The sequence below is a fragment of the Hylobates moloch genome, unplaced genomic scaffold, assembly GCF_009828535.3.
Source record: "Hylobates moloch isolate HMO894 unplaced genomic scaffold, HMol_V3 SCAFFOLD_14, whole genome shotgun sequence".
Taxonomy (NCBI): Eukaryota; Metazoa; Chordata; class Mammalia; order Primates; family Hylobatidae; genus Hylobates; species Hylobates moloch.
The window spans coordinates 9,811,404-9,826,680 of NW_026652289.1; the positions used below are offsets into that span (position 1 = coordinate 9,811,404).

At 45.8% G+C, this 15,277-nt stretch overlaps 1 protein-coding gene and 1 pseudogene across 1 annotated transcript in view; one reads left to right on the plus strand and one right to left on the minus strand.

The window, feature by feature from the left end:
* Window positions 1–1,733: 1,733 nt before the first annotated feature.
* On the plus strand, window positions 1,734–2,298 carry LOC116481837 (serine/arginine-rich splicing factor 9-like; annotated as a pseudogene).
* A 426-nt stretch (window positions 2,299–2,724) lies between these two features.
* The window catches only part of DOP1B (DOP1 leucine zipper like protein B), a 130,362-nt gene continuing 117,809 nt past the window's right edge, over window positions 2,725–15,277 (minus strand). Inside the window, exons 34-38 of the mRNA XM_058427852.1 lie at window positions 8,874–9,010; window positions 8,209–8,264; window positions 7,814–7,975; window positions 5,057–5,186; window positions 2,725–4,103 (exon numbers count right to left, since the gene is read on the minus strand). Coding sequence (XP_058283835.1) covers window positions 3,852–4,103; window positions 5,057–5,186; window positions 7,814–7,975; window positions 8,209–8,264; window positions 8,874–9,010 — 737 coding nt within the window. The 3' untranslated portion in view covers window positions 2,725–3,851. The remainder of the gene's footprint in view (window positions 4,104–5,056; window positions 5,187–7,813; window positions 7,976–8,208; window positions 8,265–8,873; window positions 9,011–15,277) is intronic.

Genomic DNA, 15,277 nt, shown 5'->3' on the forward strand with positions numbered 1-15,277 from the left:
AGCCTCACTCTGTCACCCAGGCTGGAGTGCAGTGGGGTGATCACGGCTCAGTGCAACCTCAGGCCTTTGCGGCTCAATCAATCCACCTGCCTGAGCTTCCCAAGTGGCTGAGACTACAGGCTTGCACCACCACACCTGGCTATTTTTTTTGGTATTTTTTATAGAGACAGGGTTTTGCCATGTTGCCCAGGCTGGTCTCAAACTCTTGGACTCCAGTAATCCTCCTGCCCCAGCCTCCCAAAGCTAGAATTACAGGCATGAGCCACCATGACTGGCCTGTCCTCATACTTTTTTTTGAGATGAAATCTTGCCGTGTTGCCAGGCTGGAGTGCAGTGGTATGATCTCTGCTCACTGCAACCTACATCTCCCGGGTTCAAGTGATTCTCCTGCCTCAGCCTCCTGAGTAGCTGGGACTACAGGCACGTGCCACCACGCCCAGATAATTCTTGTTTTTTTGGTAGAGACAGGGTTTCTTTTTTTTTTTGAGACGGAGTCTCGCTCTGTCGCCCAGGCTGGAGTGCAGTGGCGCGATCTCAGCTCACTGCAAGCTCCGCCTCCCGGGTTCACGCCATTCTCCTGCCTCAGCCTCTCCGAGTAGCTGGGACTACAGGCGCCCGCCACCACGCCCGGCTAATTTTTTTGTATTTTTAGTAGAGACGGGGTTTCACCGTGGTCTCGATCTCCTGACCTCGTGATCCACCCGCCTCGGCCTCCCAAAGTGCTGGGATTACAAGCGTGAGCCACCGCGCCCGGCCATGAGACAGGGTTTCACCATGTTGGCCAGGATGGTCTCCATAGCTTGACCTCGTGATCTGCCCGCCTTGGCCTCCCAAAGTGCTGGGATTACAGGCGTGAGCCACCATGCCCGGCCCCAGTCCTCATACTTTTAAAATCCCCATCCTCTGTTTTATAAAATACACATGTTGGAATCCAAGTAAATTAATGTAACACATAGCTTATAGATATTGGGGCTGGAGAGATACTTAATTTTTACTGCTGGGTGTATGATCAAAACTGCTTAGAGATCACAGAAGTGGCAGAGCTGGTTAGTTGCTACCACCGTAAAATGTAGTTACCATTGATATTCCCTACCTTAAAGATGAGGGAAACTGAGACACAAGGTATGCGCAGGCCAGTACATGGGGAAGCTGAGTCAAACCCAGGCACTGCGGAGACTATATCCTTAACTACTGTGCTATATCCTGTGACAAATGGAAAGATCTAGACGTACATCACGCGTGTGGGACTGTTTTATGAACATGAAGATATGAGTGCTGTTAAATCTCTATCTTTGCAGACATCGCTGTACATAGCTGTAATCCCAGCTACTCAGGAGGCTGAGGCAGGAGAATCGCTTGAACCCAGGAGGCGGAGGTTGCAGGGAGCAGAGATCGCGTCACTGCACTCCAGCCTGGGTGACAGAGCAAGACTCTGTCTCAAAAAAAAAAAAAAAAAAAAATTAGCCGGCCATGGTTAGCTGGCATCTATAACGCCAGCTACTTGGGAGGCTGAGGCAAGAGAATCGCTGGAACCCGGGAGGCGGAGGTTGCAGGGAGCCAAGATGACGCCACTGCACTCCAGCCTGGGCGACAGAGACAGACCCTGTTAGCAAAACAAAAACAAAAAAACAAAAAACAAAAAAACAGACGCTGCGGGGGACCGTGCTGAGGCGGCGGCGGCGGCGAAATGGGCCGATGCGGGCTGCGGTGGCCAGCGGCGTCGGGCGGTGCGGATGTCGGGCTGGGCGGACAAGCGCGGCTGAGAGGGCGACGGGCGCATCTACGTGGGGAACCTTCCCACCCACGTGCGCGAGAAGGACCTGGAGGACCTGTTCTACAAGTACAGCCGCATCCGCGAGATCGAGCTCAAGAGCCGGTACGGCCTTGTGCCCTTCGCCTCCGTGCGCTTCGAAGACCCCCGAGATGAAGAGGATGCTATTTATGGAAGAAATGGACTTCCTCCATCAGGCAGCTGGCAGGACCTGAAGGATCGCATGTGAGAAGCTGGGGATGTCTGTTACGCGGATGTGCAGAAGGATGGAGTGGGGATGGTTGGGTGTCTCAGAAAAGAAGACATGGAATATGCCCTGCGTCAACTGGATGACACCAAATTCCACTCTCATGAGGGTGAAACTTCCTACATCAGAGTTTATCCTGAGAGAAGCACCAGCTATGGCTACTCATGGTCTCTGGTTCAAGGGGCCGTGACTCTCCATACCAAAGCTGGGGTTCCCCACACTACTCTCAGGCCCTACTGAGACAGGTGATGGGGATTTTTTATTTTTTAGGTTAACTGAGCTGCTTTGTGATCAGAATCTACATTCCAGATTGAACGTTTAGTGTCTTAGGAAATTTTTTTAATTTTTTTTTTTTAAAGAAAAGAAACGACATTAATTTCTACCAGGGCCATATTAGCAGTGAAACATTTTAAACTGCATAAATTGTGGTTTTGGTTCGGAAACAAGTTGTATATTTTTCACCCCGATTATGGGAAAAAAATCAGTTCTCTTTGTGGGTTGCTCTGCTATGGAGATCAACAGTTACTGTGGCTGAGCCGGCCCATTCTGTTTAGAAATAAATTTTAAACGTTTAGGGGGAAAAAAGAAAAAAAAAGAAAAGAACGTGCTGTCAGAAATTTAAAATCCTTTACTTATGTTGTTAAACTGTGCAAACGTGATTTTTTTTTTTTTTGAGATGGAGTTTCACTCTTGTTGCCCAGGCTGGAGTGCAACGGCGCGATCTTGGCTCAAGGCAACCTCCACCTCCCCGGTTCAAGAGATTCTCTGGCCTCAGCCTCCCGAGTAGCTGGGATTACAGGCATGCACCACCATGCCCAGCTAATTTTGTATTTTTAGTAGAGACGGGGTTTCTCCATGTTGGTCAGGCTGGTCTTGAACTCCTGACCTCAGGTGATCTGCCCACCTTGGCCTCCCAAAGTGCTGGGATTACAGGCATGAGCCACTGCGCCCGGCAAACATGTAATTTTTAATGTGTGAGGGTTGAATACATTGAGGTTATCTTTGAATACACTGAGGTTACCTTACCTCTGCTGAATAGGTAAGGGGCAATTATTGTCCTCAGAAAACAATGTATTTTAGTTTTAAAATGGAGTACCAAAATAAACACTTTAAAGGACATTTGTGTGAAAGGTTAAAAATAACATTCTTTTAATAAGTTTAAACTTTTAGAGAAATATACTGAGAAAGACCCATATAACTGCTTCAACAAAGAAAACAACTTCTTCATTATCTTCATACTTTACTTCATATTACAAATTTTGTGCTACTGTTAGGTGATATATTAATTTTATTTTCATTACATAAATTGAGGAAGAAACGCAGAATCAGATTCAAATATATTACAAGGCATTTAGGGAGGTGTGTCTTGTTGCTGAACAGCAAATTATCTGAAATCTACTTTCTTTTTTTTTTTTTTTTTTTTTTTGAGATGGTCTCATTCCGTCATACAGCTGGAGTGCAGTGTTTTGATCTCGGCTCACTGCAGCCTCCACCTCCTGGGCTCAAGCAATTCTCATGTCTTAGCCTCCCAAGCAGCTGGGATTACAGGCGCCACCACCACACCCGGCTAATTTTTGTATTTTTAGTAGAGACTGGGTCTCACCATGTTGGTCAGGCTGGTCTCGAACTCCTGACCTCAAGTGATCTGCCTGCCTCGGCCTCCCAAAGTGCTGAGATTACAGGTGTGAGCCACCGCACCTAGCCTGAAATCTACTTTCAAAATGGAAATAGGCTTGTTTAAAAGCGCTATCCTGCCTTCTTTCTTCTTTAGAATATAACCTGGTTTTCAGTAAAGTACCAATACATGGATTAAACATATTCTCTCTCACATGGTTAACATTCTGGATGTTCCAGAAAATCATATTCGATGCATTCTTCCAGTTGTTTTAAGACCCTTGGGCTATCTGTGACAGGAAAGTCCAAGAATGGAGTTCCTGGGGTATCAGCAGGCAGCTGTCTCTGGGTCTTAAATGCACCGTTTAGAGTCATGAAGAATGGCATCAACTGCCTGATGCTGGAAACAGAATGTTGGCGCAGAAGCGGGAATTCACTCTTCATGGTGATCTCATCAGAGCTACTGATTTCCTGCAGAAAAAACAAACCCATAACAATGATACGGTTTTACTGAGGGCTCGAGATGGCCAGGAAGCACATGCATGTGGCAAAACCTAAGAAATACAGTCCCTTTTTCTTTTTTTTTTGAGACAGAGTCTTGCTCTGTCGCCCAGGCTGGAGTGCAGCAGTGTGATCTCAGCTCACTGCAACCTCTGTCTCCCGGGTTCAAGCGATTCTCCTGCCTCAGCTTCCTGAGTAGCTGGGATTACAGGTACCCGTCACCATGCCCAGCTAATTTTTGTATTTTTGTAGAGACGGAGTTTCACCATGTTCGCCAGGTTGGTCTTGAACTCCTGACCTCAGGTGATCTGCCCACCTCGGCCTCCCAAAATGCTGGGATTATCAGCCTCATGAATGTAATTTTTAAAAAGAAAAGCAGGCTGGGCACGGTGGCTCTTGCCTGTAATCCCAGCACTTTGGGAGGCTGAGGCAGGCAGATCACCTGAGTTCAGGAGTTCAAGACCAGCCTGACCAATATGGTGAAAACCTGTCTCTACTAAAAATACAAAAATTAGCCCCAAGTGTGGTGGTGCGTGCCTGTAGTTCCAACTACTTGGGAAGCTGAGGTGCGAGAATCGCTTGAACCTGGGTGGGAGGTGGAGGTTGCAGTGAGCTGAGATCCCGCCATTGCACTCCAGTCTGGGCAACAGAGTGAGACTTCGTCTCAAAAAAAAAAAAAAAAAAAAAAAAACAAAATTAGCCAGGCATGGTAGCACATTCCTGTAATCCCAGCTACTCAGGAAGCTGAGGCAGGAGAATCACTTGAGCCTGGGAGGTGGAGGTTGCAGTAAGCCAAGACCGCACCACTGCAGTCTAACCTGGGTGGCCAAGTGAAACTCCATCACACACACACACACACACACACACACACACACACACGCACGCACACGCACACACACGCAAAAGACAAGAAAAGCACTTACCCCAAACTTTAATTTTAGAAGTTCTAGAATCCTGACAGTGTGGGGTTTGCATTCTTGGTGATTCTCCTCTACATCCGACAGGAAGGCAGGGCCCTCTGTGTCCACTTCCGGAATAAATGCCCACCTGTAACTGCAGGGAACAAACGGAAGGTCAGGTCTGCTGGTAAGAGCCCTTCAACATCATTAAAATTAGTTTTATTAAGATGTAATTCACATACTGTATCTGTTTAATATGGACAAACTCAATGCCTTTTATTATATTCATAGAGTTGCATATCTATTATCACAGTCAATTTTAGAGTATTTCATTACCCCAAAAAGAAATCCTGCCCTGCTCAGCCATCAGCACCCCAACCCCCTATACCCTTGAGACCTAGGCACCCACTAATCCACACTCTGTCTCATCGTGGACATTCCATGTAAGCTGAATCATACACTATGTGTTCCCTCGTTTGGAGCTTTCACTTAGCATCATATTTTCCAGGTTCATCCAGGTTCCAGCGTGTCTCAGTTCTTCAATTCTTTTCATTGCTGAACCGTATTCCACTGTATGGATATGTGGCGTTATCTATCTGTTCATCAGCTGATGGCCATTTGGGTTGTCTCCACTTTTTGCCTATTATAAATAATGTTGCTAGGCACATTTGCATATATTGGAACCCACTTTTTTTTTTTTTTTTTTTTTTGAGACAGAGTCTCGTTCTGTCGCCCAGGCTGGAGTGCAGTGGTGCAATCTTGGCTCACTGCAACCTCCACCTCCCAGGTTCAAGCAATTCTCTGCCTCAGTCTCCTGAGTAGCTGGGATTATGGGCACCTGCCACCATGCCTGACTAATTTTTTTGCATTTTTAGTAGAGACGGGGTTTCACCATCTTGGCCAGGCTGGTCTTGAACTCCTGACCTCGTGATCCACCTACCTCAGCCTCCTAAAGTGCTGGGATTACAGGTGTGAGCCACTGCGCTCGGCCTCCACTTTTTTTTTTTTTTTGAGGGGGAGTCTCGCTCTGTTGCCCAGGCTGGAGTGCAGTGGTGCGATACCAGCTCACTGCAACCTCTGCCTCTCAGGTTCAAGTGATTCTCCTTCCTCAGCTTCCCGAGTAGCTGGGATTACAGGCGCCCACCACCACATCGGGCTAATTTTTTTTTTTTTTTTTTGAGATGGAGTTTCGCTTTTGTTGCCCAGGCTGGAGTGCAATGACAGATGGCATGATCTCGGCTCACTGCAAACTCCGCCTCCTGGGTTCAAGCGATTTTCCTGCCTCAGCCTCCCAAGTAGCTGGGATTATAGGCATACGCCACCATGCCCAGCTAATTTTGTATTTTTAGTAGAAATGGGGTTTCTCCATGTTGGTCAGGCTGGTCCCGACCTCAGGTGATCCGCCTGCCTTGGCCTCCCAAAGCGCTGGGATTACAGGTGTGAGCCACCGCGCCCGGCCTAATTTTTGTATTTTTAGCAGAGACAGGGTTTCACCATGTTGGCCAGGCTGGTCTTGAACTCCTGGCCTCAAGTGATCCACCCACCTTGGCCTCCCAAAGTGCTGGGATTACAGGCATGAGCCACAGTACCTGGCCTAATTTTTGTGTTTTTAGTAGAGACAGGGTTTCGTGCTATTGGCTAGGCTGGTCTCGAACTCCCAGCCTCAGGTGATCCACCCGCCTCAGGCTCCTAAAGTGCTGGTATTACAGGTATGAGACACCACGTCCAGCCCAAACCCACTTTTTAAAAACTAAAAGACTTTCTTTTGTGGAACAGCTTTAGGTTCACAGCAAAATGGAGCAGAAAGTACAGTTCCCGTATATCCCATCCTATACACATACAAGCCTGCCGTATTATCGACATGCTGCACCAGAGCGGTACATTTGTTAAAACTGAAGAACCTCTACTGACTCACCGTTATCCTCCCAAGTCCAGAGTTTACATCCGGGTCCACTCTTGGTGGTGCACATTGTATGGAGTTGGAGAAATGGGCAATGACATGGATCTACCATTACAGCTCCGTATGCAATAATTTCACTGCCCTGAAAATCCTCTGTGCTTCACCCATTCATCCCTGCCTCCCTCTCCCCAACCCCTGGCAACCACTGATCTTTTTACTGTCTCCATGGTTTTGCCTTTTCCAGAATGTCACATGGTTGGAATCATACAGTGTGTAGCCTTTTCAGACTGGCTTCTTTCACTTAGCAATGTGCATTTAAGAGAACCCACTCTTTAACCACAAACATTTCTATATGATTACTCTCTTTGTGGGGGTAGGAGAGAGAGAAATAGCCTCTGGGGCTGGTCATGAAATTAAACAAATGAGCAGCTGTGCTAAGCCGGCAGGAAACATAAGCCTACGGGGCAAAGTGAATCGGAGATGGCAGGCTCCAAATAAAGGCATTTGTATCTAACTAAACACAGACAAAAAGGTCTACACAAAGGCAGTGAGGAGCACCAGTGGGTAAGCCCTGTTTTGTAAGCATTCAGTAGCAAAAACCACACACACACACACACACACACACACACACACACACACGCACGCGCACACACACACACACACCATAGAAACACATTCATAAACACTCCTGTGAGCCAAATTCGCAGAGCCACAGATGTTGCAAGTAATCTGAAACTTGGTATTCCGAGCTGGCTCAGCTGTCACTAGAAACCCAGATGGTGGTTTCCCATAAACTGTACATGAAAAACAAGTGAAAGTGCTTAAAAGGAAAAAACAAAATCTCTTACTTCAAAAAGGACACACGATCCTATCTGACTTACATTTGAAATAATGGCATCTTGTCAGGTGGAAAAGAAAGCGCTGTGTCCAAGAATTTGCAAGCTGATAAATACAAGATGAGTTCACTCTGGGGTATCTCCCCCACTGAGGGTCCATTTGCATCCGGGACTGAAACTTTCGTTCTGTTTACTTTGTTGCTGCTTCTATAAATTTGCAAAGAAACGCTTGTTATAAATTCATTCAGATCTGTTATAGTCCATTCACCTATGACCTGTCCCTCAGAAGAATTTTCTTTTTAAGAAATTTTTGCAATAGCTGGTCCTTTCACAAGTACTTCAAGAAAACAGCATTCAACATTAGATAACTCTATATCTAAAGTGATGTGCTTTAATCGTGACCATCTTTTCCTCTTGTGCACAGATCTTGTACTGCTTACCTCAATGACTCATCTTCGTCTTTTAGATCTTCTTCAAGCTGTGTGAATGTCTGAATCTGAAAAAAAAATGCATTCAAGTTACTATCTGAGAGAGATTAAACCTGCCCAAATATTTTTTTTACTGATTTATTTTTAAAAATCGATTAATTTATGAATGAATGAATAAGATGGGGTCTTACTCTGTCACCCAGTCTGGAGCGCAATGGTACAACCATGGCTCACTGCAGCCTCAACCTTCTGCAGATGTAACTTCCCACCATGCCTAACTAATTTTTCTATTTATTTGTACACAAGGAGTTTCACCATGTTGCCCAGGCTAGTCTCGAACTCCTGGGCTCAAGTGATCCATCCACCTTGGCCTCCCAAAGTGCTGGGATTACAGGCATAAGCTACCACACCCAGCCCAAATTTATATGTATATAAAAAAACTAGTAAATATTATCAAATGGTACAAGTTAGTTGGAATAACTGATAGGGTGAGAGATCAAATATGATCATAGGGTAAAATATTCTCTATTTAACCAAGAGCTAACCATGTGCTACCAACCTGATTAAAAATAACTTTTAGATAAAATGGGATACATATGAAATAGTATGTTATGTTACTGAAAAAGCATTTTAAAAAGCTCCAACCTTGCTTTCAAACTTACAATACTTGTACTCACCAATTCAGAGACCATTATTGGCCACAATGAAGTCAAATGTTGAGGAGATATTCTTAGCAGCAAAACTCTGAAAAAAAGAAACATCTGAGCAGCAACTATGGATGTCTGTCCAACTCTGAGATTGTCTGTCAGGCGTTCTAAGGAAAGAAGATTGTAAAGAGGTCACACAAATATGCAGTTTGGAGTCTCTTATCAGACAAAGTTAAATAAAATTGTGACTGTTCTGACATTCTGGTAACAACCCAGTGTAAGGAATGAGTGTTACAGGCCAGGCTCGGTGGCTCGTGCCTGTAATTCCAGCACTTAGGGAGGCCGAGGCGAGCAGATAACAAGGTAAGGAGTTCGAGGCCAGCCTGGCCAATATGGTAAAACCCTATCTCTACTAAAAATACAAAAATTAGTCAGGCGTGGTGGTGGGCACCTGTAGTCCCAGCTACTTGGGAGGCAGGCTGAGGCAGGAGAATCGCTTGAACCTGGGAGGTAGAGGTTGCAGTGAGCCGAGATCACACCACTGCACTCCAGCCTGGGTGACAGAGCCAGACTCTATCTCTTAAAAAAAAAAAAAAAAAAAGAAAAGAAAAGAAAAAAAAAGAAGAAAGAAAGAATGTTAGGAGATGCTTTTGTGCAACTAGTCTACCCCAGCCCTCTTCTTTGTGAAATACAGCAGTTCCTGGCTCTTGCCAAACCTCAAAGGAAATGATTCCCATGGGCTGTCCCCCTGCCACAGCTGAGTAGAAAGACGTGAACATCTGTCACCAGAAATCCACTAGATGACCAACAGCCACTTAAATGTTCTTTTAAGAATATGACTGAGGAGACGCAGAAACCAAGCAGCCCATGGCGCGGGACGGACTTACACAATCATATGGACTGGCTGGCAGACACCACCATATTTTGGGAGTGGTGGGTGGGAAGCGGAGCAAGTAAATATAACAGATTTATTGAGTAAGGTTTAAACTTGATGGCTATGACAAAAACTTTAATTCCTATGGAGGGAAAAGTGTTTCAAATAACACTCTCTAGCCCCTAACACTCTTCCCTGCTTCTCCCCTGAAATGTCTTGTTTATAGAATGAGACTTTTTTTTTCTTCTCATAGCTTAAGGTTTCCTAGGAATGTAACAAATTGCTACAGCAAACAGCTGAATGGTAGTCACGCTAGCTAAGATCTGCTGTAGTACATTAGTATATTAGTAATAAATTTTTTTTTTTTTTGAGACAGAGTCTCACTCTGTTGCCCAGGCTAGAGGGCAGCGGAGCAGTCTCCGCTCACTGCAACCTCCGCCTCCCGGGTTCAAGCAATTCTCCTGCCTCAGCCTCCAGAGTAGTTAGGATTACAGGTGTCTGCCACCACGCCCGGCTAATTTTTTGTATTTTTAGTAGAGACAGGGTTTTGCCATGTTGGCCAGGCTGGTCTTTAACTCCTGACCTCAGATGATCCACTTGCCTCGGACTCCCAAAGTGCTGGGATTACAGGTGTGAGCTGCCATGCTCAGTGTGTGTGTGTGTGTGTGTGTGTGTGTGTGTGTGTGTATGTGTGTTTTTGAGATGGAGTCTTGCTCTGTCACTCAGGCTGGAGTACAGTGGTGCGATCTCAGCTCACTGCAGCCTCTGCCTCCTGGGTTCAAATGATTCTCATGCCTCAGCCTCCTGAGTAGCTGGGATTATAGGCGCCCACCACCACACCCAGCTAATTTTTGTTATTTTTAGTAGATATGGGGTTTCACCATGTTGGCCACGCTGGTCTCGAACTCCTGACCTCAAGTGATCTGCCCTCCTTGGCTTCTCAAAGTGCTGAGATTACAGGCATGAGCCACCACCTGGCTTTGACCTTTCTTTTTTGTAGTAAGAACACCTAACATCTACTCTCTTGGCAAATTCCCAGTACATATGCAGTGTTACTAACGACAGTCCTCATGTTGTACATGCCTTCACCAGACTTCCTCATCCTACATAATTGCACCTTCGTACCCTTTCACCTACATCTTCTCAGCCCCCAAAGACATAAGACTGATGTCACTCTGAGCCGAGACGTACAGAGCTGCTCAGCTCCCCACCCGTGCACCCATCTCCTTCTCTGCTACTTGATGGTGCAACAGTGTCCGGGGAAAAGGACCCCAAACAGTATCCCAGGAGAGAAGTGTTAGAAATTCTCCACTCCTGTCTCTTTTTTTTTTTTTTTTTTGAGATGGAGTCTCACTCACTCTGTCACCCAGGCTGGAGTGCAGTGGCGCGATCTCGGCTCATTGCAACCTCCGCCTCCAGGGTTCAAGCAATTCTCCTGCCTCAGCCTCCCGAGTAGCTGGGATTACAGGCGCCTGCCACCATGCTCAGCTAATTTTTTGTATTTTTAGTAGAGGTGGGGTTTCACCATGTTGGCCGGGCTGGTCTTGAACTCCTGACCTCAAGTGACCTGCCCACCTCAGCCTCCCAAGGTGCTGGGATTACAGGCCACTGTGCCCAGCCTCCTGCCTCTTTTAATTGGGCCCAAACTATTTACTATGGGACACATCTTGGGAGCTTCTGGATGCATCTACCTCTCTGAGGCAGATGTGGGCATCATCCCTCCACAGGGCATCTCCAGGCAAGTTCAGTGTCCCCCAGCTCCGGCAGAGGACACTTTGAGTGCCATCAACCCAGGACTCAGGGGGGCTGGGCCTATCCACGGACGTCCTGGGGACAACGACAACATGTAGGAAAGGGCTCTGTAAACTGTCAGTTCATCAAAAATGAAAACAGGGCAAAAGGCTTATTTTTTAAAAACACGTAGTATTTTTAGAAATATAGCACTTGAGCTATCCAAAATGAAGCATATTTATTTAGAAATTCTTCTTTCCCGGCCAGACATGGTGGCTCACACCTGTAATCCCAGCACTTTGGGAGGCCAAGGCAGGTGGATCACTTGAGGTTGGGAGCTCGAGACCAGCCTGGCCAATATGGTGAAACCCATCTCTATTAAAAATACAAAAATAAGCCAGGCATGGTGGTGGGTGCCTGTAATCCCAGCTACTTGAGAGGCTGAGGCAGGAGAATCACTTGAACCTGGGAGGCGGAGGTTGCAGCGAGCCAAGACTGTGCCACTGCACTCCAGCCTGGGCAACAGAGTGAGACTCTGTTCCCCTTCCCCCCCCCCAAAAAAATTTCTCTTTTCCCAAAAGCCCAAAACCTACCTCCATTTTAAGTTAGCATTCTGCTGCCTTTATTACATATTTGAATATATAATATAAACAAGTATATGTTATATAGTATAATATTTAATATTAGTATTTAATCATTACTTAGTTATTACAATCATGTCAATATAATACAAATATAATAATTACATGTTACAATGTCATAGAATTATATAACATATTAATATATTATGTAAAACATGTTACATATATATATATTCTATTATATTGCCTGTGCTTGCTCCCTCTCAGAGAAATAATTTCTCAGAATTGCTGGGTGTTTAAACTCTATCACATTAGGTCAAATTCTCCACACCCCTGTTTGAGAATGTTGTCTTTTTGTTTTTTTGGTTCTAGCTTCTATACACCTAATGCTGTCTCTTTAGCTATCTGGTCCTCCTCCCAAATTTGAGAGGAGTGTGAGATGGGGTAGAAAGAAGGAACAGGGCTGGGCACGGTGGCGCACGCCTGTAATCCCAGCACTTTGGGAGGCCGAGGCAGGTGGATCACACGGTCAGGAGTTTGAGACCGGCCTGACCAACATGGTGAAACGCTGTCTCTACTAAAAATGCAAAAATTAGCTGGGTGTGGTGGTGTGTGCCTATAATCTCACCTACTCAGGAGGCTGAGGCAGGAGAATTGCTTGAACCCGGGAGGCAGAGATTGCAGTGAGCGGAGATCGCGCCACTGCACTCCAGCCTGGGCGACAGAGCGAGACTCTGTCTCGGGGAAAAAAAAAAAAAAGAAAGAAGGAATAGGTGGTTGGCCATGGTGGCTCATGCCTGTAATCCCAGCACTTTGGGATTGATCTGCACCTTGATCTGCACCAAGGCAGGCGGATCACTTGAGGTCAGGAGTTTGAAATCAGCCTGGTCAACATGGTGAAACCCCATCTCTACTAAAAGTACGAAAAAATTAGCTGAGTGTGGTGGCAGGTGCCTGTAATCTCAGCTACTTTGGAGGCTAAGGCAGGAGAATTGCTTGAACCTGGGAGGTGGAGGTTGCAGTGAGCCGAGATCACGCCACTGTACTCCAGCCTGGGCGACAGAGCAAGACTCTGTCTCAAAGAAAAAAAAAAAAAAAAGGAACAGTTGTCTGCTCTTAGACTGAAAAGGCACTGAAAGGGTTACCAGGTACATTGCCCAATATGCTCGCCTTTTCGTTTTCCTCCACTGAGAAAGTAGACTTACTGCTTCCCTTAGGACCACTGTCTAGTGGTTGGGTTCATAAAGAATCCTCCCCGATAGTGCACATGAACTAAAGGAAAGGTGATTCCTGTTGTTCTTTTTCTCTCCAGATTTTGTAGGGAGGCAACAAAGTTCAGCTCTGACCTTGCATTCAGCCAGTCTTTGGAGGGCTGCCATTACCTTTACTGGCGCTCCTGGTTACCATCTGATTAAATCATCCTCCTATCACAGTTATTCAAGCAAGGCACGCCAACTGGACTTGTTAATATTTGAAAGTTTTCTTTCATGTTTCTTAAGTGTTCAAGATATTACAAGGTAAAAATCTTATGTGCACTACATGTTGAAATTATGTCAGTTAAAGTGTAAAGGTGTTTTATTATTGCAAATGTAAGTTATCATGACTAACAAGAGTCAACGCTGTTAATGCTCTGAACTAAAACAAGATCTTTCCGGCTGGGTGCGGTGGCTCATGCCTGTAATCCCAGCACTTTGGGAGGCCAAGGCGGGCAGATCACCTGAGGTCAGGAGTTCGAGACCAGCCTGGCTAACATGGTGAAACCCCGTCTCTACTAAAAAAATATTCAAAAATTAGCCGGGCATGGTGGTGGGTGCCTGTAATCCCAGCTACTTGGGAGGCTGAGGCAGCAGAATCACTTGAACCTAGGAGGCGGAGATTGCAATGAGGCGAGATTGCGCCACTGCACTCCAGCCTGGGTGACAGGGAGACCCTGGCTCAAAATGAAAACAAAAAACAAAACAGAATGTCAACTTTGCCACCTGAACATTTTATGAGAAGGAAAAAAAAAAAAAAAAAACCCTGACAATCACGTACAATGCTGGCAATAACAATTTATTTATTTATTTTTGCAATGGAGTCTCTCTCTGTCACCCAGGGTGGAGTGCAGTGGCACGATCTCGGCTCAGTGCCTACCGGGTTCAAGCGATTCTCCTGCTTCAGCCTCCCCAGTAGCTGGGATTACAGGCGTGAGTCACCATACCAGGCTAATTTTTGTATTTTTAGTAGAGACGGGATTTTACCACATTGGGCAGGCTGATGTCAAATTCCTGACCTCAAGTGATCCACCCGCCTTGGCCTCTGAAAGTGCTGGGATTATAGGTGTGAGCCACTGTGCCCAGTCAGCAATAATTATTTTTGATGCAGTCAAAGAATATAGTGGGGATGAAGAAAAAAATTGTTAAGGAAAAATTAGATCCTTCTCCAAAATCTTGCCCCTTCCCTGGCCTCAGCTGAAGGTGCTGATTAAGGGAGTACTGTAAACACCAAGTATCTTGACTGCAGGAGGACTCTAGCAAGAGACAGTGCTGAGGAAGTATTATTCCTATACTGTAGTCAGATTTTAAAAACTAATAAAAATTAATAACACTGTAATTGATTTTATTATGTATTTATTTAGAGACAGAGTTTCGCTCTTGTTGCCCAGGCTGGCGTGCAGTGGTGTGACCTTGGCTCACTGCAATCTTGGCCTCCTGGGTTCAAGTGATTCTTCTGCCTCAGCCTCCCAAGTAGCTGGGATTATAGGTGTGCACCACCACACCTGGCTAATTTTGTATTTTTAGTAGAGATGGGGTTTCACCATGTTGGTCAGGCTGGTCTCGAACTCCTTACCTCAAGTCATCCACCCACCTGGGCCTCCCAAAGTGCTGGGATTACAGGCATGAGCCGCTGTACCTGGCCTATAATTGATTTTAAAATAAAGTTTCAGATTTACCAATATACTTCTGAAGTTCTATAACTCCGCAGAATACTTGTTTTAACACATGACAATCATGCCAAAGCATGCAGTAGACCCCTCTAGTACTTAATCATCTCAGCCCCTCATGGGTCTATCTGTGTGTGGGGGCAGTGAGGGCAGGTCAGCTGTTGCTGTGGTTTGAATGTTTGTCCTGTCCAAAATGCATGCTCAAATTTTATTGTAAATGTAATATTATTGGGAAGTGGGGCCTTTAAGAGGTGATTAGGCCACATCATAGATGGGATTGGTACTGTAATAAAAGGGCAGGTTCAGCCCCCTCTTGCTCTTTTGC